At 39.7% G+C, this 26,904-nt stretch overlaps 2 protein-coding genes across 4 annotated transcripts in view; both read left to right on the top strand.

Annotated features, from left to right (window-relative positions):
- The window catches only part of LOC117661221 (flavin-containing monooxygenase 1), a 42,625-nt gene extending 22,573 nt beyond the window's left edge, over positions 1-20,052 (top strand). Inside the window, exons 6-10 of one of the 2 annotated variants that reach the window (XM_034409839.3) lie at positions 2,652-2,794; positions 9,528-9,727; positions 14,110-14,465; positions 15,900-15,972; positions 18,487-20,052. In XM_034409839.3, coding sequence (XP_034265730.1) covers positions 2,652-2,794; positions 9,528-9,727; positions 14,110-14,465; positions 15,900-15,972; positions 18,487-18,829 — 1,115 coding nt within the window. In that variant the 3' untranslated portion in view covers positions 18,830-20,052. The remainder of the gene's footprint in view (positions 1-2,651; positions 2,795-9,527; positions 9,728-14,109; positions 14,466-15,899; positions 15,973-18,486) is intronic. The other variant, XM_034409840.3, reaches the window with a different exon arrangement.
- Positions 20,053-24,741: 4,689 nt separating this feature from the next.
- Positions 24,742-26,904, top strand: part of LOC117661220 (dimethylaniline monooxygenase [N-oxide-forming] 4-like) — a 46,447-nt gene continuing 44,284 nt past the window's right edge. The window contains exon 1 of one of the 2 annotated variants that reach the window (XM_034409837.3): positions 24,742-25,220. The gene's annotated coding sequence lies outside the window, so the exon portion shown is untranslated. The remainder of the gene's footprint in view (positions 25,221-26,904) is intronic. The other variant, XM_034409836.3, reaches the window with a different exon arrangement.

Raw genomic sequence — 26,904 nt, 5'->3', positions numbered from 1 at the left:
CAAGTCACAATCAATGTATCGATATAGCAATTAATTTGGCTAAATATTGTACTTTTAAATGCTTATAGTACTATAAATACTGTAAATGGAAATTTATGAATACTTGATTTTAAATACAATTACAATTTTAAATACTATAAAAATACTAATAAATACTGTAAATGCTAAGCAGCGGAATATAAATAGCAGATTTAAAATATCATAGCTTGAGAGTATATTATATATATCTAGACCAAGAAAATACTGAAATTCTTATATTACTAAATATTAATAAGTTGATATATAAAATATGTAAAGTTACTATAGATACAAGTGAGTATATTTAGATAATTAATTAAATGAATGCAAATCAAATAACACTGTATACTAGTATATCTTATAAGCAAGTCAAGTCAAGACTTAAATAGCCTAAAAATTAACAATTCTTATTAATGACACTATTACTATGTAGAAGGTCAGGGGGTTGAGGACAGCGTTATAAAAAGTAAAAAGATTAAAGAGGAAGGCTATCAAGATACAATAAGGGACAAATGGTATTTTCCACAAAGATAAATTTTTTTGATTTTGATTTTTTTTTTTCACTCAGTCATCAATCTCCTCCAATCTCCTCCAATTCTTCCTTAGCCACAGCCAAAGCTCTATGATAAATCTCGCAGCTAGATTGTCTCTATGCCTGTCCTTTTCAGCTTTTGCTCTGTCAGGCTTCTTTAATGGCTGCACTTCCTGTTCTCCGATACAGGCAAGTAAGATCCGATCTTCAGCTTAATTCACCTTCCCACTATGGCCAGCAAATGAGGAACAAAATTTTCCTGAGTTCTTATGTGTTCCTTGCTCCACCAAACCTCTTTTTACGCAGACAGTTTCAGCGCCCTCAGACTTTCCTTTTCTGCGCCGGCTAGACGAGCTCTGTGCCTTGGCAAACTGCTCTTTGATCTCCAGCGCCGCTCGTTTCCACTCTGAGCCCCTCGCTCTCGTCTACGCCGACCCCTTTTTGATGTTTAAATCCACATAGGCAGGGAAAGCAGGTTTCGATCACGCCACTGCCACCTCCGATCTTCCTTGCTTCCTTCTAGTTGTCAGCTCCCCACAGCTTCAAGTCAGCCATTAAAAGGCTGACTCACTCACGCTGGTTTGACAGAGCCGCCCGGATTTGCGAGAAGTGCTTGCGCTTCACTTTCTCGCTCGCCGGACTCCCTCTATTGTCCGCGGGGCTCTCCAGGTCCCGCGCCCCCGAAGGGATCCCCAAAACGTGGTGACAGGCGGTGTTGAGGAGTAGCGATCACTCACTCAGCACCATATCGCCGCAGCTCACCAACCGGAAGTCCAGTTACAATGTATTTAAGTATATTGATACATAATGGACATCAACAAAACAATTTCTTAAAAATATAAGAAAGTCAAGCATTATTAGAGAGCCTTGCTGTATCCCGTTTTACATCTTCATCATTATCTTTGGCTCTGGTTTCCCTGTAAGCTTGTACTCTTTATAATGAGATGGCTTCATTTCTGCCAGTTTAGTTTTTACTCTGTTTTTACAAAAGTCTTTATTGAATTTATTTATTGAATTATTGCTTTAAATTTACAAAGCAGGATCTCTTTAAAAATTAAGTCATCCTAATTATGCTGTCTTGCTTAAGAACTGGCACAGACAACTTGTGGCCTTCCAAATGTTGATCAATTGTTAATCCTACCAATTTTCATCTTGGTCATACTGCAACTGATAGGAACTGAAGCTTGAGAACAATTAAAATATTTGTCTATCAGGGGTGGATTCCAACCAGTGTTACCACTGGTTCTCTTCACGCACGTGCTTTGCGTGTGATCACCGAACAAGCGCGTTAGGTTTCTAGGCCAGCTGAGATGCGGCATGCCACTCTGCCGCGCCTATCAGCTGGGCTAAAAAACAAGAAATAAAAGTAGGAATAATGCGGGGGTGGGCAGGAAGGCCCAGCTCCCAGTCAAAGAGAACCGGTTCGGTGACGTCACATCGTCACCACTACTGGCTCGGCCGAACCAAGCCGAACCAGGAGCAACCCACCACTGTTGTCTACTTTAGAATTAGATAATAGTTTTTCTGGGTGACCAAGCTGTAGGTAGGCCAATACTCTTCACAAAAAACAAAGACATCTATGGCTACAAAGGTTGACCTTTTGCCCACTTCTAAAAAAACTTCACAAAAAACAAACAGAATTAGCTTACAGCAGAGAACAGCAATGGAAAACTATAAGATAATTTATGTGACAGTGTCCAGCAAAGACTGTTAGCATCAACTCTATTCCAGAAACATATTGTTGAATATTGTTTTATGAAACTCAGATATGGTCATCAAATGAAGGAATATCATCAACCCTTAAAATTCCCCCAAATGCTATTCATCTTTGTTTTTCTTACAGGAATATTGAGGAAAGTGCTTTATGAATTTCTTAGATAGTATCTAGTTAGCAAGCTACAGTTTAGATTTCTCACCAATAATAGGCTACAGTATACTTTGTTGGGCTCACGTAAGGGTGACTGGGATAATACATGTAAAGAACTTTGCATATTAGGGTTGCTCTATATAAATGCCACAATTGCAATCAAGATGGAATCTGCTATTATTTATTATAAGTTTTATTTGAAAGTTCATTGGATTTGTCTTTGTTTCCCCACAGATTTAGAAAAGTTTAATGGTCATTATTTTCACAGCCGGGAATACAAAACCCCAGAGGTATTCAGAGATAAAAAGGTACTTGTGATTGGCATGGGGAATTCTGGAGTTGATATTGCTGTAGAAGCCACTCAAACAGCAAAAAAGGTAAAGTACTTCAGAACAGCTTCACTTTTGGAAACCTGACTGGACTACATTTTAGCCTTGATTTTGGTAAAGAAGTTAGACTATTCTCTTATCACTATTGTTCTAATGTGTGAGGAACTTCTATGTAAATCTTCCTCAAAAACATGCCACTCAGCTAATATGAGTGTGAGAATAATAAAATGAGAATTAGCTTTTGTAATTTATTCAGTAAAAGGTGCTCATTATTACTGTACTGAATAAGTTCAGAATTTAAGATTGGTAATGCTTGTTCCACACCAAATTTATAATGCTAACAGATGAGGTCTTCCAAGTGAAGGCATAATGCCTGTGACTAAGTGAGCCAATCACATTTTATATGGCTTAAACCAGTAGTTCTTTTTTTGGCCATGCTCCACCTAAGCATCTTGAATAGCCTGATGCTCCCACCCCCCAACATATAATTCTTATTATTCAAAAAGTGAATTCCTACTCACAGGAGGAAGCCTAAAAGGCCATTAACTTGGTTTAAACAAGGTTCCAATTGCCCCCATTAAAATGTAGTTTCAAAGCAGCAAATATCGTTTTATAAATGACAGCCTATCACTGCCTTTTGCTTGACTATGTGAGCTACAATCTTACTGGAACCAAACTTCTTGGTTCATTCTTGAATTTCCCTTTGGTAGCATGATGAGGGAAAGGAGCTCAAATACAAATTACTTGCCACCCCAGCTTTAGCAATACAGCTGACCTGGGGATTTTGATCTTTCTTCCTCCGATAAGAAATAAACAAAAGCATATTTAACAAGAAAAAAGGTTCGAATATGAGTGTGCAACCATTTATGTTGAAGACAAAGGCAAAGTTGCCTCAACAAAGTAGCTTTTTCCAAATAAGTTTTAAAAAGCAACAAAGATGGAGCATTCCTGGCAGATTCTAGTCCACTATGCATTACTCAGCTTAGAAATTTACAGAGGTTCAAGCTTGTCAAAGAAAAAGTATGACTTAAGGACTATAACAGAATGTTTAACTTCACTGTTAGGAATTTGTTAGGCAGAGAAGGTGGGGTTTGGTTTTTTTTTTTTTGTTTTTTGCCATAAGAAATGCAGCAACATGGGAAAATGCAATTCTTTTGTTTTTATGGAAAGATGGAATTTGGTATCTTTATGCATAGATTTGAGCAGGGAAGATATGGCACTCAGTTATTGGCCTGCAAATGAGCATTGACTGATTGCTATGGTCTTTCTGCTTGACTATTGGTCAGAAGGGGCTGTTAACTTTTTTGGGCTCCAGATTCATAAAGATGAGTTATCCAAGTATGCACACAGCCTTGATCAGTCATCCCCAATCAATATAGCTCACCCTGAGGATGCCAGGTATTTAAGGCCTTGCAAAACACCAAAGGTCAGAATGAGTTTGTTCTCCAAAGAGATGATGTTCTAGAGGTGAGCACTGTGACAGAAAAGGCCATCCTCCTGGGTCCCACAAGCTAACATTCTGTCACAGAAAGGACCTGGAGCAGCTTCTACTCCTGCTGGATCCAACAGGATGGATAGATACCACTGGGGAGAAATGGTGTTGTAAGTAACATGTCCCTCATACAATCCCTTGCTATTGTCCACATTGATTGAACGTTACTACCATATTTCTCCAAAATTACGACCTACCCTGAAAAAAAGCTCTAGCCGGATTTTCACACCTGCACCTAAATTAAGCCCTACCCCAAAAATAAGCCTTAGTTAAGCCCCACCCACCATCTGGTTGTACAAGGTGGGGCAAGGGGCAGGTGTAAAAATCAAACTAGGGCAAGTGGGGGTGATGGAGGTGCCCCATACGTCCTGCATTGTGCCGGTGGAGCTGCTCGTGGCAGAAAGCCATTCACGACAGAACTTTTCACCCAGACAGAGAAATGATGGAGACTCAAAGCTTCGTGTGCTTGCTAGGGGGACAGTTTGAAACAGAGCAATTAGCTCTGTTTCAAAGTGTCCCCTTTGCAAGCAGACAAAGCCTAGTCTCCCTCTGGACAAAAAGTGTTTGGGCAGCTACCACCGACCTCGCCCTCTCTGTCCCACTGTCTGCTTGCCCACGGCCTCAATCAGGGCCAAGCTCTCAGCATGTCCCAGGCTCCATTCACCCTGCGAGGACAAAGAGCCCCCATGAGGCACTATGGCCAATAAGTGTCCCAGCAGCATCTGGGCCAGCAGGTAGGGTGAATGGAGGCTGGGGCATGCTGAGAGCTTGGCCCGTTGCAGCTGTGGACAAGCAGACAGTGGGACAGAGAGGGTGGGGCAGCGGTAGCTGTGCTCCCACTCCCATCGGCCCCCACACTTAAAAAAATAAGACCTCCTCAAAAATAAGCTCAAGTGCGTATTTTCAAGCCCAAAAGAAAATAAGACCGGATCTTATTTTCAGGGAAACATGGTAGAACCTAAATCTGAAATATTTGGACAGTATTACATTTCCTGTCCTTCATACAAAAGCAAGGGCATGTTTTATTTGCAGACCATATGTTCTGCATGCAAAAAATTATAAGGCATCCTTTCCCAGGTTGGGTTTGGTAAATCATGTCAAAACATTGATCAACAACTATAAATAATAACTGGATGTACATGACATACAGCTGTTCGATCTGGAAAAATCCTCATTTTTCTACATGCAGTATGCCTCAAAACAAGATACAGAGGAATTTATTGAAATAAGGTTTAGGCAAAATTATGATTTTCCATATTATTGTTGGAAGCCTTAAGTGGAATGGTAGCTCCATCTTGTGTGAAAAACTATGTCCTGAATATTTTTTTTCTATAGCCAATGGAGAGATTCTTCATATGCTAATAAAGTACATTAACTATATTCAGATTTTCCCACAACCGGATTTTGTACAAATTAGCAGAAGAATTTTGCCCCATATAACCTTGACTGTACAGTTAAGATCATTTATGGAGGCCTTCTTCTGATAATACTTGTCAATGATGTCACTGGAGCTTATTCACACAAAGGAAAGGGGCACATAAGGAGTATGAATTAACCTCCCATTTAAATTGTATTTTTAAATTTATTCTTATTAAATTTTAATAAGAGATTTATAGAGATTTATGCAGGGGTGAAATGCTCCCAGTTTGGACCAGATCACCCGATCCGGTAGCGATGGAGGCAGATGGTTCAGAGAACCGATAGCAAAAATCCCTGCCCCCGCCCCCATGCCCAGCTGAGCCGCACAATCATCAAAGGCTTTTTTAATTTTTAAAAGCATTTTTTCTACAACCTCTTCAACCGAAAAAATGCTTTTAAAAGTAAAAAAAAAAAGCCTCTGATGATCCCAGCTCGGCAGAGGCTTTTTTTTCCTTTTAAAAGCCTCTGACGATCCAAGCTGAGTTGACTGATTGGCAGAGGCTTGTTTTCTTTTAAATGCCTCTGACGATCCAAGCTGAGTTGCCTGATTGGCAGAGGCTTTTTTTTCTTTTAAATGCCTCTGACGATCCAGGCTGAGTTGCCTGATCGGCGGAGACTTTTAAAAGAAAAAAAGCCTCTACCAATCAGGCAACTCATCTGGGATCGTCAGAGCCTTTTGAAAACATTTTTTTACAACCTCTTTGCTGAAGAGGTTGTAGAAAAAATGGTTTTAAAAGTAAAAAAAAAAAAATTGGCCACGCCCACCCAGTCACATTACCCCACCACCACCAAGCCACGCCCACAGAACCGGTAGTAACAAATTTTAAATTTCACCACTGGATTTATGTATGTGTGTATGTGGGCGCGTGCATGCATGTGTGTGTATTGGCTGCAGGAGGCAGGACAGCTGTGGCATCAGGAGGCAGGGTGGCAGTGGTGGAGCAGGGGCTGTGGTGGTGGCCCTTCAGAATATTTCCGGTTTCTCATGTGGCCCCTTGGGAAAATGTATTGCCCATCAACTGTTCTAGTGAATAGTTACAATCTTATTTTTTCCCCTCTGTTTTAAATTTCAAAAGACAAAACAATGGAATGGAAAATATTCAAAAAGTAGCAAAATATATATGAGTAATAGTGAAAACTCTCAAAATTAGACCAGATGAAAATTGAAAGGAGAAGGCTAAGAAAAAAATAAATATATTCGGATGCCAACTACACACAGTAGTAATTGCAAGCTTCCCCCCAAAACAACCCATAATCTGAACACTTCCATTTTTTCTGAGAATACCACCATATATCTTACATAGCAGCAAAATGAGGGACCTCTGATGACCGACTTGGTTTATGGGTAAACTCAAGACCCTTCAGATATTGTATTACAAGACTGCAGTGCTCCAATATATAAATGAAACTGCTGGGTGTATCATCAGGATCCTAAAGGCATTGAGTTATTCATCTCTGCCCAGGCTGTCCAAGTGATGAAACTGAAATATTCTCCCTGTGCCTAGAGACTTTCTAGACTGATTGGGGAAGAACCAGCTTTGGCTCAACCCAGTAGTGGGTTCCACTTACTTTCGCTACTGGTTAGGAACTGTGAGTACGCGTGCGGGGCGCTTCTGCATGTGCGCAGAGCATTCGTGATGATGTCCAGGTGGGTGGGTGGAGCCTCCCACCACCACCATTACCGGTTCACCCGAACCGGGGTGAGCTGGTAGAAACCCACCACTGGCTCAACCCTGACAAGGCTTTAGGAACCTTGGTATCTAATGATTTTCTACAGTTAACTCTGCATGGAGTTACAATCGCCCAGGTAGAGTTGATGCATCTAGGGATGCTCCTGGACTCATAGCTTTTGCTCACAGGACAGCCTTTGCAGAAATACATCTTGTGTGATTACAGCCATTCCTGGGCTGGGAGGCACTGCACTCTGTCATTTGTGTCTTAATCAACTCCCACTTCCACTACTGCAACAGGGCTGCCCTGAACAGTTTTTGGAAACAGTGACTGGTCTAAAAGGCAGAAGCACATACAGTTCAGAGGGCATCACAGCACACTCATGTAACACCACTATTGCATCAGCTGCACTGGCTCCCAGTGGGCTTCCAGTACTATTCAAGGTGCTAACTGTCAATTTTTAAACTATTCATGGCATGGGGCTAGGATGCTTGTGGGACTGCCTATCTCTGATGTTTTCTACATATCTCACTACATCTGCCACAAAGGGAACATTCTGGGTCCTCTTGATGAGTGTATCAACTTACACTAGCTCATTTGGTGACTATTCAAAGTTACAGCAGCATTAAAAAAGTGACTGATGATCGCTTTTCACACTTATACAATCATTGCAGCATCCCGGTGGTCATGTGATAAAAATTCACATGCTTGGTAACTGGCTCTTATTTATGACAGTTGCAGTGTCCCAAGGTCATGTGATCCCCTTTTGTGATCTTCTGACAAGCAAAGTCAATGGGGAAGCCAGATTCATTTAACAGCTATGTTACTAACAGCTATGTTACTAACTTAACAACTGCAGTGATTCATTTAACAACTGTGGCAAGAAAGGTCATAAAATGGGGCAACTGTCTCGCTTAGCAACAGAAATTTTAGACTCTATTGTGGTCATAAGTCGAGGACTACCTATAGTATTATCTGGTCGGTCCTGGGAAGATGCCTTCTCTGTCACAGCCTTTGCTTTATGGAACAGCCACCTCCTAGAGCAGGGCTGTCAAACTCACGGCCCACAGGCCAGATGCATCACATGCTGGCCACACCCATGCCCGGTTTAGTGAAGGGGGAAAAAGTCCCAATATGTCACATGACCCGCTGTGACGCCACGAGTTTGACACCCCTGTCCTAGAGATATGAACATCCTCTAGTTATTTCTTCCTGACCGCTGAGATCAGGCAGAGTAAGTGCCCTCTGAGTCCCATTGATTAAACATTATCATCTTGCAGGATACAAGAAAGATGCCTTCTCCATCACACTGCCTGTGCCCTGCAATGCCACTCACCCCTAAAATCCAATGACCCCAATGACATTCAGAAAATCCTTTAAAAGTTGGTTGTTCTCCCAAACATTGTGATGCAGCAGTTGTGGAATCCCCATAAGTTGGATTTTTTAAATTGGTACCGAGTTAATCTTCCTTTCATGTATATTTATATGTCACTTTTTCTATATATGTTATTTCTCTTTTGTAATTATAAGCTGCCCAGAGTTGTTAAGTTGGCAGCCTCAAAACTGAAATCCATCAATCAAAATATTGGCCTTTCAGAAAACCATGATGTTTTGGCTCATCTCCCAGGCAATAGAACCTGGATGTTAATTTACTGTAGTTTTGACATGTATATATAAATTACATGAGGAAAATTGATATTTTACTGGGGTCTCAGCTTTGTGTGTGTGTGTGTGTGTGTGTATTGGACATTTCTTTTACTTAGTGGGCACAGTTAGATGGATATTGGCAGGCCACAATATAGCCAGCAGAATTAAAAGAACCAAGTGGGCACTTAGAAGAAGTACTGCAAGCAGTTCCCGGATCTGTCTCAACCCAGCATGAAGTTTGGAATTAATTTACATAACTAATGACTTTCAAGAGGGCCAGCACTACATGGGTTAATGTTATTTATGAAGCTTTATATCACCTCAATTACAATTGGCATTAAGCAGTTCACAGCCTAACATTATATTGTACATAATATGGGGGGAGGGGGGAGAGAGAGAGAGTGAATGAATGAATACAGGTTCTCATCGTAAGAGTCCCAAACCTAGACTGAGATAATCTATTAAATATTTTTGTGTGAGATATAGATATGACTTGAGATTGTTCATTATTATCAGGCTGCTGCTCTCTTTTCATTGTCTTCTATTTTTTAGGTGATGATCAGCACAGAAAGAGGTGCTTGGGTAATAAGCCGTGTTTTTGATAATGGATACCCCTGGGACATGGTGTTTCTAAGTCGTTTTTTGAATATTATCCGAAATAGCCTTCCTGGACGTATCACAACATGGATGATTGCAAACAGAGTGAACCAGTGGTTTAACCATGCAAACTATGGCTTAATTCCCCAAGACAGGTACTGGGAATAAATTAGAGGTTAAAGATGGGAAGATAATAAATTTTATTTATTTGTTTATTTATTTACAAAATTTATATTGTAACTATATTGAATTCTACTGTATAGTGCAATATTAATGCAATATCGGGTTTTCAATTTAATTGTGTTTTATTTTTATAGTTATAATGTACACTGAAGATGGCATTTAATTTCATTGTACGAGGTGCAATGACAATAAACTAAACTAAACTAAACTCAACTCAACTAAACTAAACTATTGCTGCCTATTAAAACATGGCGACTCAAGGCAGCTTACAAGAATATAAAAACCTCATATAAAAAAACAATAAAACTAATAAAAGAGAGAATCCTATAATAAATTAATAAAATAGTATAAATAACCTGCCACCCCCACCCCACCCCGGCAACAACACATCACATGAGCAATTTAATGGGCTCCATCCCGCTCTGCATTTTCCAGGCCCACTGGCAGAACCAGGTCTTCAGCGCCTTCCGGAAGAGTGTTAGAGTGGGGGCCATTCTAATCTCTGGGAGAATGATGTTCCAGAGAGAGGGAACTACCACAGAGAAGGCACTTCTTCTGGGTCCCACCAGGTGTATCCCCCTAGGACAGTGGTATCAAACTCAAGGCCCAGGGCTGGATCTGGCCTGTGGGGTGCTTAGATCTGGCCCACGGGGCCGCCCTAGAAACAGTAAAGGACTGGCCCATGGTGCCTGTGCCAGCGAAAACAGAGTTTGCTGCGTTTGGCTGCAATGGCCTCCTGCCCCTCTCTCCAAGCGAAAATGGAGCTCGGGGGGGCGTGTACGGCCCCCCCAAGCTCAGTTTTCACTGGCAGAGGGCGGCAGGAGGCCATCACAGCTGAAAATTGAGCTCTGGAGCCCGTTTTCACTGGAAGACAGGTTGGGCCACCACAGACACCCCTGACATGAGTGACATCAAGCTGGCCTTGCCCACCTTGGCCACGCACACCCCAGCCCCTCAGGTCAAACACAACCCTGATGCGGCCCTCAATGAAATCGAGTTTGACATCCCTGCCCTAAGGGATGGGTTCTGCAACATTCCTTGCCTCCCCCGCTCAGGTGGGTTGGGTAGATGTGACCGGCAAGAGACAGTCCCTCAGATAACCTGGTCCCAGGCCATGAAGGGCTTTAAAGGTGACAGCCAGCACTTTGAATTGCACCTGGAAGCAAATGAACAACCACTGCAGCTCCTGCAGGAGAGGTGATACATGTGCACACTGAGGTCTGCATAAAACCATGCAGGCCACTGCATTTTGCACCAACTGGAGCTTCCAGATGCTCTTCAAGGGCAGCCCCATGTAGAGCGTGTTGTAAAAGTCAAGATGGGAAGTGACTAGGGCATGAGTGACCATGAGTAGGGATTGTTGATCCAGGAAAGCGTGTAACTGGCGCACAAACTGCAATTGCACAAAGGCAGTGGTGGGATTCAGCCAGTTCGCACCACTTCGGGAGAACCGGTTGTTAACTTTCTGAGCAGTTTGGCAAATTAGTTGTTGGAAGAAATCATTAGGGCACAGAACCGGTTGTTAAATTACTTGAATCCCATCACTGCACAAAGGCCCTCCTGGCCACGACTGCAACCTGCTCTTTGAGCAGGAGTCACAAATCCAGGAGAACCCCCAAATTATACACAGGGTCTGTTTGGGTAGTGCCACTCCACCCAAGACCAAAGGTGGCAATTCTCCCTGGGCCAAGGAATTCCAAACCCAGAACCAGGGTTGGTCAGTCTTGCCAGGGTTTAGTTTCAACTCGTTGCTCCCCATTCAGCCCTAACAGCCTCCAGGCACTGTGAGAAGGAGGATATGGCATCGCTTAATTTACCACGGGCTGAGACATACAGCTGAGTATCATCATCTTATTGATAATATCTGAGTCCATGGTGATGGATGATCTCTCCCAGTGGCTTCATATAAATGTTGAACAGGAGCGGAGAGAGTACCAAGCCCTGCGGAACTATGCAAAGCAGTGGGGGAGGGCTGGATCTCTCCCCTCCTATTAACACTGACTGAGTTGACAAATACCTCAAACCTCTTCCTCCCCTCCAGAATTCTTGTTAAGTCTTCACATCCTGATCCTTTCCCCTGCATTAGTTATTGATGCCTAATATAGTGCCACTTGCTGGCCATTTATCCTGGCCACCTACCGGTAGTCTAGCATTTTGACTAACCAGTTCTGTATTTATTTTTTCCTCTTGAGAGATAAACCAATCTCATTGCAAATAAAGTAGTGTTGTGTTGTGTTTTGTTATGTTATGTTATATAGAAAACACTTTTTAACTTCATGTATTAAAAAATCAGTTTCATGTAGTGATTAAGGTATCACACTAGAAACTGGGAGATTATGAGTTCTAGTCTTGCCATAGATTAGAGTCCAGCTGGGCGATCTTGTCATTTTTCCTCAATCCTAGGAAGCAGGCAATGGCAAACTACTTCCAAAAACTCTTGCCAAGAAAACTTCAGGCACTGATTTTAAAAACCTGCAAAACCCTGATTCAAAGCTGTGTGCACATACACATTAAAATACAAGCATTCAACAGAGAAAGAGATAACAATAGAACTGTCAAGATCACATTACTTGGAAAGTAGTTTAAAAAGAACAAAGGAAAATAGAACAGACCACGGTGTGGCATGTTCTATCACAAATGAAGAGCTTGCAAGACAAATTCTGGTAAAGAAATTAGGGATTCAAATGATTACCAAGCATAATGTTCCCAAAACATTTTATATTTTCACGCAGAGCCTAAATTGGCATTAAATGCTAATTCTGTAATTTGTGCAGAGATGAAAAACAGAGATTTAGCACCACCAAAAACCAAATAAAAAGCCTAGTGCAAATTAATAATAATAATAATAATAATAATAATAATAATAATAATAATAATAATAATAATAATAATTTTATTTCTATACCGCCCTTCTCCCGAAGGACTCAGGGCGGTGTACAGCCTATTTAAAAACACAGACAAAACAACAATATAAAATTTAAAATAATTAAATAAATTGGCTCAGATTTAAAACCCAAAAAAATTTAAATACCCCAATTTAAAACTATTGTGTTGATAGTCCGGCCTGGCGGAACAACAGGGTCTTCAATGCGCAGCGAAACACCCGGAGGTCGGAGATCTTACGAATTTCCGGGGGCAGTTCATTCCACAGGGCTGGGGCTCCCACAGAGAAGGCCCTCCCCCTGGGTGTCGCCAGCCGACATAACTTGGCTGATGGCACCCTGAGGAGACCCTCTCTGTGGGAACGGACTGGTCGGTGAGAGGCTATTGGTGGCAGAAGACTGTCTCGGAGGTACCCGGGTCCTATGCCATGGAGCGCTTTAAAGGTGGTAACCAACACCTCATGGCTATACATATATCATATTTCTATAAAATTAGCAGGATTCTCAAAACAAATATTCTCTGCTTCCTTTCTGCATTTTTTACAGCTTCCCAAGATCCCAAACATTAATCAGAGATTGCTGGGCAGATGATAGTTGTACTCCTTCCCAATTTCCTTCTTCAGATTTTTGCCCTTTGTTTTAAAAAGATCAAGCAATTTCTTTATCTGAAGGAGAGAGTGGCTGCTGACCTGTATGTGACAAAGAGCCATTCCTCACGTAAGGGGTTATGGATTGTACATATACAATATGACATATAATCTCCATTCAAACCATGAACATTAAAGGGAACTCAAAGGTATAAAATTATTTTGTTCTATAGCTGATTTTGTTACCTCCTGAATAATAGGCATTCCTTGCCTTGAGCAGATTCATTTCAGTCTTTCAGCACAAGGCAACACTCTTGGAGACAAAGTTGAAAGCAGAGCAATTTGCTAATTAGAGATGTATTGTACAAATCTATCTGTAATTGACAGGAAAGCAAGCATTTTAAATTCTAGGTTTGAGAGGTTTTTCTTACTTTCTCTCTGAGTCTACAGAAGAAGTTTTTCTAAACTATGCTAGAGAAGAGCGGAGGTTTGCAAACTTCACTTCTTGTTTAAGAGAGAGATAAATGAATTTTCCCCCTCACCATATTACTAGATCTCTAGGTCATCTAATGGAAGTTTGAAAAACTTCAAAGAAAATGCATCTTTACATCATGATAATGGACTTCACTTGTACAAGTGGTGAGAATTGCCATTAGTTTAGCCAGCCTAGAACATGCACAAACATATACATAGGTATTCTTTATTAGCCACTATATATTCATAGTTAAATGAATGAAAACTCCAGGCTGAGAGTCAAAGGGAGAATTTCTTTCTCATAACTTTCTCCAATAAGAATGACCTATAAAAATGCTGAAAAGAAAGGATAATCCAGGGGGTATCTCCTTTGCCTGCAATTTACTAATTGCATTTATTTTTTTTCCCTAGGAGTGTGATGAGAGAACCTATATTAAATGATTTACTTCCTTCATGCATTATCACTGGAAAGATCTCTATTATGCCTGCAGTCAAAGAGTTCAAAGAGAATGCTGTTGTGTTTGTAAATGCTCCCACTGCAGAGGAAGTAGATATTGTTGTCTTTGCCACTGGATACAAAGCTTCTTTTCCCTTCATTGATGAATCAATTCTCAAGGTTGAAAACCATCATGCTTCCTTGTACAAATACATCTTTCTTCCTCAACTAGAGAAACCAACACTAGCCATTATAGGCTTCATCAGGCCATTTGGTGCAATCATACCAGTTGTGGAAATCCAAGCACGTTGGGTCACACGTGTCTTTAATGGTATGTAGATTGAGTTGCAACTCTCTAATGCAGGGGTGTCAAACTTGTGGCCTGTGAGCCAGATGCTTATGTGTTGACCACGCCCCGCTCAGTTTAGTGAAGGGGAGAAAAGTCCCAATATGTCACGTGACGATGCCGTGATGACGCGAGTTTGACACCCCTGCTCTAATGAGTCCTTGAGCATATCTATTTTATATGCAAAATGCTGCTGGACAACAGAGTGATGACAACTAAACTAGGTATTCTTTGATAGTAGCTTCCCAGCAAGAGTTACCAGCCTGCTTTCAGATATATCCCTGCTCAGTACCATCATAGATAAACTGTAGATAACCAGTTCAGCCAAGGCTATTACTGACAATGGTATTACTATCATATCTCAGATCTTAATAACTAACTCCAGGTAACCCCCTTCTGAAACACTAACTAGATCCATACTTGTTTGTCCTTAGCAGAGTGGTTACATCCTATACCTTCTTATATTTTTGACTTAGAGCAGGGGTGTTAAACTCAAGGCCCGGGGGCCGGAACTGGGCCATGGGGTGCTTAGATCTGGCCCGAGGGGACACCCTGGAATCAGCAAAGGAGTGGTCTTCGATGCCTCTGCCAAAGAAAACGGAGCTTAGGAGGGCCACGTGCGTCTCTCCCGAGCTTCGTTTTTTGCTGGCAGAGGAGTGCAATCGAGTTTGACACCACTGACTTAGAGGATTTCCCCTTGTTGTTTAGTTTTTGAAACTATCCTACTTTATTAATCTGATTCATTACAAACTTTTTATTTTGTTTGTTCATCTTGTGTGCTACTTGGCTCTGCTTACTCAAATGAGTCCGCATTTTTCTGCCTACTAAAATAGAAGTACTTGGAGATTCAAGGGGCCTATTCTAATTTCATAGTATTTCCATTCAATTTCCAGAATAATTTCCTTTCCAAAGATTGCATCCATTACGTGCTTCAGATGAATTGAGGCACAAACCCCTTCTCACTCCTACTCTTTAAAGTAGAAGTTTATTATTTATTTACTTTATCTCTTCACTCTTGTTTACAGAGTTGAGATGCAGGAGGGGGAAGCCAATTCCCCAAATCAGAGGATGCAACTTGTTTCACTTGTCAGTGTTTTGATGGTGGGGGCTGTTATTAAGATTAAGGTGAAATTAGTAGTAGGAAGCCTTGGGGTAGCAATTTACATCCATTACAATTCTCAGAATATATCTCTAAGAAAAACAAATATACCTTCAAGCGTAATTTGAATCCAATTACATGATAATCTCATGATCATTTCCATTTGGGCATTTTTTTATTTGCTACATCTTCTTTGAAAGACAGTCAGACAGGTTTTTTGTTTGGTAATAATCCTCCATTAAAGCTATCATTTACTTGCTTTGGTGCAAAACACCCACCAACTTTCTGAAATATTGCTGAAATATTCTCTTTCCTTTCAGGTTTGTGTAAATTGCCTCCAGCCAAAACCATGATGGAAGAAATCAATGAAAAGAAAAAAAACAAAGTCAACTGGTAAGTCTTTTTATGTAATGAAGACTATATTGGACCAAGTCTCCTTGGCTGGAAAAAAAATGCACTGCAATTATTAGCTGACCAGCTTCCAGCACATGTTTGATCTTCGGAAAACACTAAAAAATTTATACAATGTAAACATTGATTGCTGATATTTTTGTACTGCATGGCAGATAAACAATCTAATCCAATAAACCATGGTGGCGCAGTGGTTAGAGTGCAGTACTGTAGTACTGCAGGCTACTTCTGCTGCCTGCTGCCTGCCTGCAATTTGGCTGTTCAAATCTCACTAGGCTCAAGGTTGACTCAGCCTTCCATCCTTCCAAGGTCAGTAAAATGAGGACTCAGATTGTTGGGGGAATATGCTGACTCTGACTCTATGCTCATAAACCAAAGCTGCTTCAAATGAGACAAGAAGGAACTAATATTTTTGTCCTGAACTATGAGGAATTGGTGTGACATGGATAAAATTCTCAGCTAATTGCCTACTAGCTCAGGTCACATGGCTAAGTACTAGCAATATAGTAAAAAAAATTATTTCCATAAATGTTTATTGACTTAAACCAGATTTAATCAAGCTTCAGTTCTATTAGAGGGCTATTTCAATGTTGCAGATGGAATCCTTGAAGTTGCATCCTATATTTATGTGTGTTTGTCTGGTGGCATCTGTAGTTGTGGAGAACTACATCATCTTCATTTCATGGTGGCACCTAAACCTAGTAGATGAAAGATACTTGCCTTGCAAAGCTTGCAAAATGCTGTATGATTGCTGATTTTCATGTTAGCATTACAAGGCTCAAATGGAACAAAATTAGTTTTAAAATCAAGGATAATGTCAGGCAGTATTTCCAATCAGTAAACAGAAGCTGTCATAGCTCAGAAGAATGCAGGATAGACCTCACTTAGCAACATTCATATCATTCAAAGTTACAGCAATGTAAAATAAATTAGCTTTGTGACCAATCCTTGCATTCATGATTGTTGTTAATGTGCTCCACAACTGATTTCTGACAAGCACAGTTAATGGAGAACTTAGAAATAAAATCACAAGTAACAGTCATGTGATATCTCATTTATCAATCACAGTGATTTGCCAAACAACTGAATCGGAAGTGACATCATAAGCCTGTTGCAGTCACTTGATTTTTCACTTAGCAACCACAGTGGTTAGTGACAGAATTGCCAGTCCCTATTGTGATCATTAAGCATGGGCTATGTCAGGGGTGTCAAACTCGCGTTATCATGTTGTCGTCACAGGACATATAGTGACTTTATTCCCTTTTGCTAAAATGGGAATGGGCGTGGCCAACAAGTGACAAATCCAGCCCACCGGCTGCGAGTTTGACACTACTGGTCTATGGAAATACAAGCTTTACAATAGATCTTGTTTAATGACCACAATTGGGACCAGCAAATTTGTCATTAAGTGAAGTGACTGTTAATCACAACCATGCTTATAATCTTACTTCAGCTTTCCATTGCTTTACAGAACTGCAAAGTCATATAGGCAGGTATTGGTCATGAAGTTATTTTTTTCATCCTCATTGCAATTGCAAGCAGATGCTAAATAAATCAGTCATTAAATGAAGACTACATTTTCTTCCAGTGAGATCTCAAATTTTGCATGCAGATTTTGTCCATTTTCTGGAGCAATCAATCTATGGACTAATTTCCTGATGAGAATTACAGTATGCTTGTAGCTCAGAAAAGCGATTAAATAATAAATAAAACTGGCTCTCCTGGGGCCACTGCAAATCTTTTGATTTTCTAGGCTAGCGCAAATGATCATAATTAAATCACAAAGCACTTGTTTTGCATGATCACATACAAAAATTGATAGCATGTCCAGCTTTTAATGTATCTTAAATGGAAGGAATAAGTCTGCTTGAGCCATAATATTGCACAAAATATTAGGACAATTGAACTGATGGATTGATTCAGTTTTCACTGGCCAGCATTACAGGCTGAATGTCTAGTAGCCTTTACAAAGCTGACTTTCACTATGTCAAGGGGCATACAAATCCTTCTTTAAAAAGGTTTTCAAAGGAGCACAGTAGTCTTCACTTCTAACACAGAAGCAGCCTCTCTTCTTCATTTGGAGGTGCTCCAGGGCCTCCCTCACAATCTGGACTAACATTTTTATTCCTTGAAGATGTTCTATGTGTGCATAAGAGCCCCTTTCAGATACTGGAAATGCTGGTTGAAATTGTGCTGCCTAGTGAGGTGAATTGTGTCGCCTCTGCGGTATGAGGTAAATAATAGTATTTCACAGGTTGCTAAGTTATTTTTTTTTTAATCAGAAAAGCAAATAAATGGTATTTCTGTTCATCTAAATTAAATCATAACAATATATTGTCTCCAAAGAGATTTGTAGACATTTTAAGTTTTGGAGGAAGCTAAATATTAAAGATCCAGGGTCCCCAAGAAAAAGGACAGAATTTTCAGTGCCAGGTGGTGTATTTAATTTACTAACTGTACTATTTCCTGTCTCTTTCTTTGTGCTATTTGATTAAGGTTTGGCCTGTCCTTTGATGAAGTCCTGAAAACAGATTGCCTTGTTTACTGTGATGAACTTGGTTCCTTCATTGGTATAAAGCCTAGTGTGCCAGCTCTACTTCTCAAAGATCCCATACTAGCAGTCAAGATTTTCTTTGGCCCCTGCTCTCCCTACCAGTATCGTCTGACTGGACCAGGAAAGTGGAATGGGGCCAGAAATGCCATCCTGAACCAGTGGGAACGAGTCCTGAAGCCCACAAGAACCCGAGTTGTGGAAGATTCCTTGAATTGCTTCTCTTGCTTATTGAAAGGGCTTGCCATATTTGTTATCTTGGTTGGAATTTACCTTAGTTTCAATTAGTTTTTGCAGACCACTTTGGGACAACCAAGGTGCAAATTTCTCTTTTTAAAAAGGATGTGCCACTCCAGGTACCTCTTCAAAAAGTTAGAGTTCTCTAAACATTACAAAATATTAATTTTGAATTTATTATTTGACCAAATAGTAATCAGTTAATTATGTTTGATTTTACTTAAAAGTAAAAGAAGATGTAAATGTTGACCTGACCCAGTTAACTATTTTTTTGAAGGGCAGCCTTGGTATGCCACCCAAAAGGCATTATCCGGCCTTCAGCTTTAGCCATGACATTTTCTTGAGTTTGTTATAGTCATTTGGGTAATATAAAAAGTCCTACTAGAATATATAAAAGTTTCAACTAATTGATCTTTCTGTGGCCAGAAAAGTAGGACATGATTAAAGTTCCTGTTCCCCAAAAGCCAGTTCTCAGACCCACTGTGATTAATATTTATTGATAGACATACTTTTCTACTCCCCTTCAAAATCATTCAGATTCAACTCCACATTGTTTGAGTAAATTCCATATTTCATGTGAAGGATCCCACTCTTCTTTCTGAAAGCAAAACAATTACATTGCTTTGCTTTGCTTTGCATTGCTCTTATTTCATCTGGCAATTCTAGTTGCCTAAGAGGTTCCTATGCTTGTGCAGACATCACTTCCTGCCTGTAAACCTTTCAAGGTAATCCAGGTAGGAAACCAAAATATGAGTACTCATGCTACCTTTATTGTAAGATTACAATAAGAGAATCTTGCAAGTCTAAAAGCATTTCCCCCCTCCCTTGCTTTTACTTTCCACAGAATTAGGAAGAGTCCTTTCTGATATGTTTTTTCCACCTGCATTTGCTGTTTGGCCTCAAATTTTGTTCATCAGACCATTGTTTAGACTGCAGCGCTTCCTTCTGTCTTGCAAGGTTATTTTCACAGCCAATTACATCACCCTTCTAGTCAACACCTGAAAGAATCAGAGGCTTTGGTGCATATATATTACAGGTAGTCCTTGATTTACAAACATTTGTTTAGCGACCATTCAAAGTTATGACGTCACAGAAAATAGTGATTTATGACCGTTTTTCACCCTTATGACTGTTACAGCATCCCCATAATTACATGATCAAAATTAGGTCACTTGGCAATTGGCATGTACTGTATTTATGACCGTTGCAGTGTCCCGAAGTCATGTGATCACTTTTTGCAACTTCTGACAAGTAAAGTGAATGGGGAAGCCAGATTCACTTATCAATTGTGTTATTAACTTAACAACTGCAAAGTTTCACTTAACAACTGTGGCAAGAAAGGGTGTAAAATGGGGCAAAACTCATTTAACAACTGTCTTGCTTAGCAACAGAAATTTTGGGCTAATTGTGGTCGTAAGTCGAGGGCTACATGTATTGGAACTGCCAGATGAAACTTCAAGTCAGTATGAAACATTCTGATATGAGTTACTGCCATGTCACTATGGCATCAAGCACCTCTTCAAGGGCAAACATAGCCATTTCACAAAGTTTATTAACTATAGTAGTTAATGGCTTGAACTTACTGTTATCCTTTGTCTCTCTGCTAAATGTCTCATAATTCTGGATCCTCTAAGCCAGGGGTGAAATGCTCCTGGTTCGGACCGGATCGCCCAATCTGGTAGCGATGGAGGCGGGTGGTTCGGAGAACCGGTAGCAAAAATCCCTGCCCCTCCACCCATGCCCAGCTAAGCCGCGCAGAGGCTTTTTTTTTTAATTTTTAAAAGCATTTTTTCTACAACCTCTTCGGCCGAAAAAATGCTTTTAAAAGTAAAAAAAAAGCCTCTGATGATCGCACGGCTCAGCTGGGATCATCAAAGGCTTTTAAAAGCATTTTTTCTACAATCTGTTCAGAGATTGTAGAAAAAATGGTTTTAAAGGCCTCTGATGATCCCAGCTGAGTTGCCTGATTGGCAGAGGCTTTTAAAAGAAAAAAACCCTCTGCCGATCAGGCAACTCAGCTGGGATGGTCAGAGCCTTTTGAAAGCATTTTTTTACAACCTCTTTGCCGAAGAGGTTGTAGAAAAAATGGTTTTAAAAGTAAAAAAAAAAAATTGGCCACACCCACCAAGTCACATTACCCCCCCCCCACCAAGCCACGCCCACAGAACCGGTAGTAACAAATTTTAGATTTCACCACTGCTCTAAGCATTGACTTTCAACTTTTTTTTAATCCATTCATTGGTACCCTCATGATTTTAAGTGGGTTAGGACAGTGGTGGGATTCAAGTAATTTAACAACCGGTTCTCTGCCCTAATGATTTCTTCCAACAACCAGTTTGCCAAACTGCTCAGAAAGTTAACAACCGGTTCTCCCGAAGTGGTGCGAACTGGCTGAATCCCACCACTGGGTTAGGACTTGGAGATGAGAGATATACAATCAGTCAGATGTAAAACTGGTAATTTCCTCTTAATAACAAGAACAAAACAGCTCTGTGACATCAGGCTATAGTGCAGCATTATCAGGCACTTAGTGGCCAACTGGATGCATTTGCAAAGGTAAAAAGGTAACATCCAAAGGAGGTTCAAACCAATCTACAGTATCTTTGGTGTTCAAAGAGAGGTTAGAGTTCCATGCCAGTGTTGCAGATTTAAACCAATCAACTTGTTTTCATTTGGAAGGTTCCCATGCAGGAATTAACTTTTTCTTCAGAATCTGTGACCAATAACTGTACAAACCTCCCCTCACCATTGATAAGATGTCTTGTTTTGACTGCAAACACAAGAAAACTAGGCTAAGAGATTTGTTTGAATGTTGCCTTCATTTTAATTTTGCTTTAATGAACATAATGGTGTCTGTTTACAGAGCTGATTAGAGAACAAGTATATTAAAAAGTTAATTGTGTGACTGGACATGCACTAACCAAGTCAGCCTCCCCAATCTACTACTCCCCAGATGTTTTAGATGATACAGTAGAACCTCGGGTCACGAACGCTTCTGACCACGACCAAACTGAGTGCTGACCAAAGAAATCTGTTAATGTTTCACTCTGGTCACAAACACATCCTTGGGTGGCGATCAAACACAGCCGCGGCAATTTTCCCTTCCGTGCCATTTTTTTTTTCTGTATGCGCATGCGCAGTCAGTCTTACGTCTGGTTATAACCAAGTCAGGTTGCGGACCAAAGTCCTGGAAAGGATTACAGTCATGACCGGAGGTTCCACTGTGCCCCAAATCATCTTATATGGCAAGAAGCAAAGGATTGTAATCATTTAGCATTTGTGGTAACAATATCATCCTATTTTAAGTAGCATATTTACACACAAAGTGGTTTCATATGTTTGGCTACCATATACATATATGGTAATAGATACATATATATTAACACATATATTTTTTATTCCTACCAGATAGGATTGCAATGCCAGGACATTAATTTACTCCATAGGATATTGTGTTATCTTTTAAAATAATGCAAATTTTTAGAGAATATAGGATGACTCAGAACTTTGCTTTCAGCATTGCTTAGCCTGATCCCTTGGGAAATGGGATATGAAAGCAATATGATTCCTTAAGCTGGCAACTAAGTTCAGAGTTTCATTTTACTATGATGAGTAATGGATATTGGCATATGCATTTTTATGCTATAATTCTCTTAAGGCTCAGTCATAATTGTTAGTAATCAGATATAATGGGAACTATAATCTAAAATATTGTGAAAGAAAATTGACAAAAATATCAAGTTTCAGAACAGTTAACTGAAGTTACATAATCATATCTTAGATAAACAAATGTTCATATCAGTTTTAATAGTCATGCCTATTAAAACCTCTTTTTCTATTTCCTTCTATGTTACCATATATTGGTGCCTTCGCCAAACAAATTTGCATTACATTAAAAATATTTAAACTTTAACTTCATTACTAGTGCTTGCAGTGAGCAGTATGATTTTACTTCAATTTTGGTACTGAAAAATGTATTCTTCTTAGAGTCAAAGGTATTCTCAAAAACTTTCTCCACTGTCACAATTCAAAGGCATTGATCCATTATCCTTTTTAATTGTTAACTTAGTTCTGATATGTTAAATTAATAAGACTATGGCTTTGACAATAGGTATCTTTGTTGTCAAGATATTATGCTTTGCAAATTGCACTAAAATACTTTAAATAATATCATAAAATATATGTTTAATACCATTGATATTTTGCTGTCAGATATGCTATAATAAACAAATTCTACTTTAACACTTTAAATAATTTTACATTAACTACATTAACAATTTTAAATGTCATTGCATAATAATTAGGAAGAATTCATTATAACAATTATGGAGTGAAATAGATGGCAAATTTCAAAAGGAAAAAATGTTACACCAGAACACAAAATGGGAGTGATCAGAACCGAGGCTGAAAGTTTGCCTACCAGCAAAGAGAGAAAAGAAAAACTAAAACAAATCTTCCAGGTGTTATTTATTTCTACTTTTTCCCCCTTTGCCTTATCATTACTTCCCAAGGTTACAGTAGTTTAGTATATATTCCATTCACCAGTAGATGGCGCCTTCAGCTTAAATTTCAACGTTGCACAAAATCTGACAAATATTTATTTCAGGTTTTTTGCAAATAGTCAATATTGAGACAAATAATTCCAGCATTTTAAAATGCCTTACCAAAATGGCTGTTGGTCCTACCTGAACGCCATTTCTTGTAGAGATGGAAGAGAGCATCCAGAGTGGGTAGTAGCTCTATGTTCTGCATGTAGACTGAGCACGTGATCTTCATTTGCATCTCAGGTCACTCCTCCCTCGCCTGGTGCTTCCCCAGTTTGGCGAAGGTCAATTGATGCATAGACTTGTGTCCTGTAAAAGAGGAGCCCCTCCCAGACTGTGGACCAGAACCTAGTAAGGGTGGGGCTGGTGTCCACTTTGTTAACCCTATGGGGTGACTTTAGCCTCTTAGGGGGCCTTCCAACGAGGAGGATTTGGCACGAGTTTGCGGAGCCCCACTCCTCATGTCCGATCTTGCCGCAACATCAAACCACTATAGTAACATTTCTTCTTAAGGGGGAGATATTGGGGAGCAGAAGAGAGGTTATATCAAAAGTCTTCCATTGTGTTGCACCATAGAGTCAACTCTGACACCCTTATTTAGCATTTAATATGAAGTTAATTGGTATCATTGGTAAGCAGATAATATCCAGTTGAATATCACAACCTTGGACCAAGAAAAAGAATGCATACAGTAAATGTCCTATTCTGGTGTCTGGAAGCAATTCATTTCTAGACTGGGAAGAAAGGCTCAGATTTAATCCCAACACTACAGAATCCCACTAATTCTGCGTCTACAGAAATCTTGCTGTTCCCGGGATCTTTCTTTTTAAGTAATGTGGGAAGCCCCCACCCCAAAGAATGAAATATTTTGGGGGATATTAAAAAGGCAGGGTAGAGTATTTCCCCTAAAGGAGAAATGGGAAAAAACCTTAAGGGAGGCAGAAACCAGACCCAGTTTCCCTGCCCCAAGCAGTTTATAGAAATGCAGAAAGACTGAGTCAGGCAGAAACTTCAGATAAGCAACACAATCAGCAACACAATCAAGCCAAAGTTTGACAAAATTAGCTCAGACAAACAAATAGGATTTGCATTTCCCATTTTGCATATAGAGCCAGCTATGACCCCTACATGACCCACCCACTCTAAACTCATTTTGTCAGCTGTCCCAGAATCACATGTGCTTGGTGGTTCTGCTTCATCAATCAAGGGAACCTTTCTTTCCAATCAACCTCCAGGCTCCATTTTATTTCCAGTGCCTTTCTCCCAGCTTGGAACTGGACCTGGGATTTTTCTTCCAACAGTAGCATTGCCCTTCTTTGTATGAAATGTTCATAATCTGGGACTTGCTCTGGAAACAACCACTGGAAAGACTGAGCACAACCACTTATTTCCCATGCACCATCTCAACCTTTTCCAGGTGTCACAGTATCTGGAGGGTTCAATATCTGAGGCTTGCAAATAAGACGACTGCTACTACTCAGATAATATCTGCCTGCCGTAAATATTTGCAAGAGAAAAGCCTTTTGTGGGTAGGGAAAAGCCTGAATCATATCTTTACTTGGGGCTATTAGACAAATCAAATGCAAGTTACGATTTGTGTAGTTCTCAAGGGGAAAAACAGTGTGTGTAGACACTACTGGAATATTTGTTTTAAGGTAAAGTTGAAAGGGGGAAAGATGAAGCAGGTACAAAGTGCTTCCTGTTAAAATGAGAGTTTTGGATTAATGGAAACACTGCAAAATTTAATAAACCTCTCTACAAACTTTCGCCATAATGGTGGTGGATTATGCAATACTGTCTTCTATAAAGCTGTTTGAAGAGAATCTGCTGTTTACAGTAGTTTGTGGATTAAATAGAAAAGGAGAAAACATTACTCTTGGTTATCTCACCTATTTAAGGTATGTATAATAATTTTCTCCCCCCCCCAAATGCTCTGTGAAAGCAAATACTGGAGGGAACATTTTTACCCTCTTCTCTACCCCCTCCCCATTTCTTTTCTCTTTCTTTCTGTTCTTAATTCCTGCCAGATGAGTCAAAATGGTTTGGACAGCATACATACAATTGATTTCTCTTTTCCCCCTTAGCCCTTCCTCCACACTTAAACTTCTGGAAATGCTGCATTTATGCTGCTGCAGAGAAAGAAATCTGAAACATTTTTGTTTCTTAATCACAGTTTTAACAACAAATTTTAATTCTTGTTCCTTTGTTTGCCCTGTGATTGTGATTTTTGCCCAAAGTCAGATAAATTTGCACAGATAGATTCTGCAAACATTCATTAATCAACAACTGAGTTACATGAATTTTGCACAGAGATATCCTGCAGAATGTATTTAAAGATATCCTTGTGATCACAGAACAATGTGAGCAAAAACTTTTTAGGAAGCAAAATAAATGAGCCCAGACTGTTACAAAAACAGGAAGTAGTATCATATGATTTTATTTGCAAAAAGTATGCTAAGAAAGCAACTTCAGAAATAAGTTATGGGAAAACGTACTTTAGCCCTAAGACAAATCCACATGAGGGTTTTATACACTCTTTCAGCTGGTTTTGAGAGGCAAGAGGCAATTTCCTTGCACTGTAGATTTTAGCTGCAATACTGTATTGAAGGGTATTGAAAACAAGTCCAAACATGGATGTTTTAGCAGCAGAGAAAAAGAAAGTTTGTTTGCAAAACAAAAGTTAGAGTTGCAAAAAAGTAAAAATCAAATTTTATGCAGTTTGTTGTAGAGGAAACAAAAATGAAATTGTTTCTGTAGAACACAGAATATTTGTGATAGTCTGCAATTTACTTCATGGTCAGCATTTAATCTCTACAGATTAAATACAAAAAATTTAACCATTCTATAGTTGTTAGGGGAAGGGAAATGTTCTACTGAGAAATGAATTCTGCATTTTTTAGCTTCACCCTTTCCTAGTTCTGTTTGATTTTATTTTGCAAAATTCAAAATAAGTTCACCATACTTCTAAATGTGCACAGATACATGTAGATTAGTGTACATAAATGTAAGACATGTAATTAAATCTGCCTTTCTTGAAATGTGCAGGCTGCAGTTTCATTATGAACTCCCCTACTCAAAAAGGCAGAGAAATGTACAAAAGAAGGAACTTATCAGTGCTTTGCTTTCATAATTATTAGAATCAAAACTAAGAAACCACTTTTTGTCTTTGAGCATATCAATTACCTCTTAGGTTAGTTGACACATCATACTAAGTGAAATATAATTTGTTTGATGTGGCTCATCTAGAACTGTTGTGCCTTCCTCTGACATATCCTCAAATGAAGAACTACTGAACTGAAGAAATAATCAAGGTACAGTTCCCAATTCAAGCTGAGGCTGGACTATGCAATGTTCCTCTAGGTCAAGGAACTTAATCCAGAATCTACTAAAGTGCTGTCTGGATTTCTCCCCAGAGAATACTGATGCTTGCAGAGAATTCACAGGAATGGGAGAAAGACTAATGCTTAGAAGTGCAGGAAAAGTCATGCAGATCTTCTAGGAGTAGGTCTGCTGCAAATTCACACACAAATAACAGAGGAACTATGCTGCCATCAGCATTTACCTCTCTGCCTTCCTTTCAGT

This window comes from Pantherophis guttatus, chromosome 3, assembly GCF_059756535.1.
Source record: "Pantherophis guttatus breed Tessera chromosome 3, ASM5975653v1, whole genome shotgun sequence".
In the NCBI taxonomy this organism is placed as follows: Eukaryota; Metazoa; Chordata; class Lepidosauria; order Squamata; family Colubridae; genus Pantherophis; species Pantherophis guttatus.
This window is presented reverse-complemented; position numbering and strand designations above follow the sequence as displayed.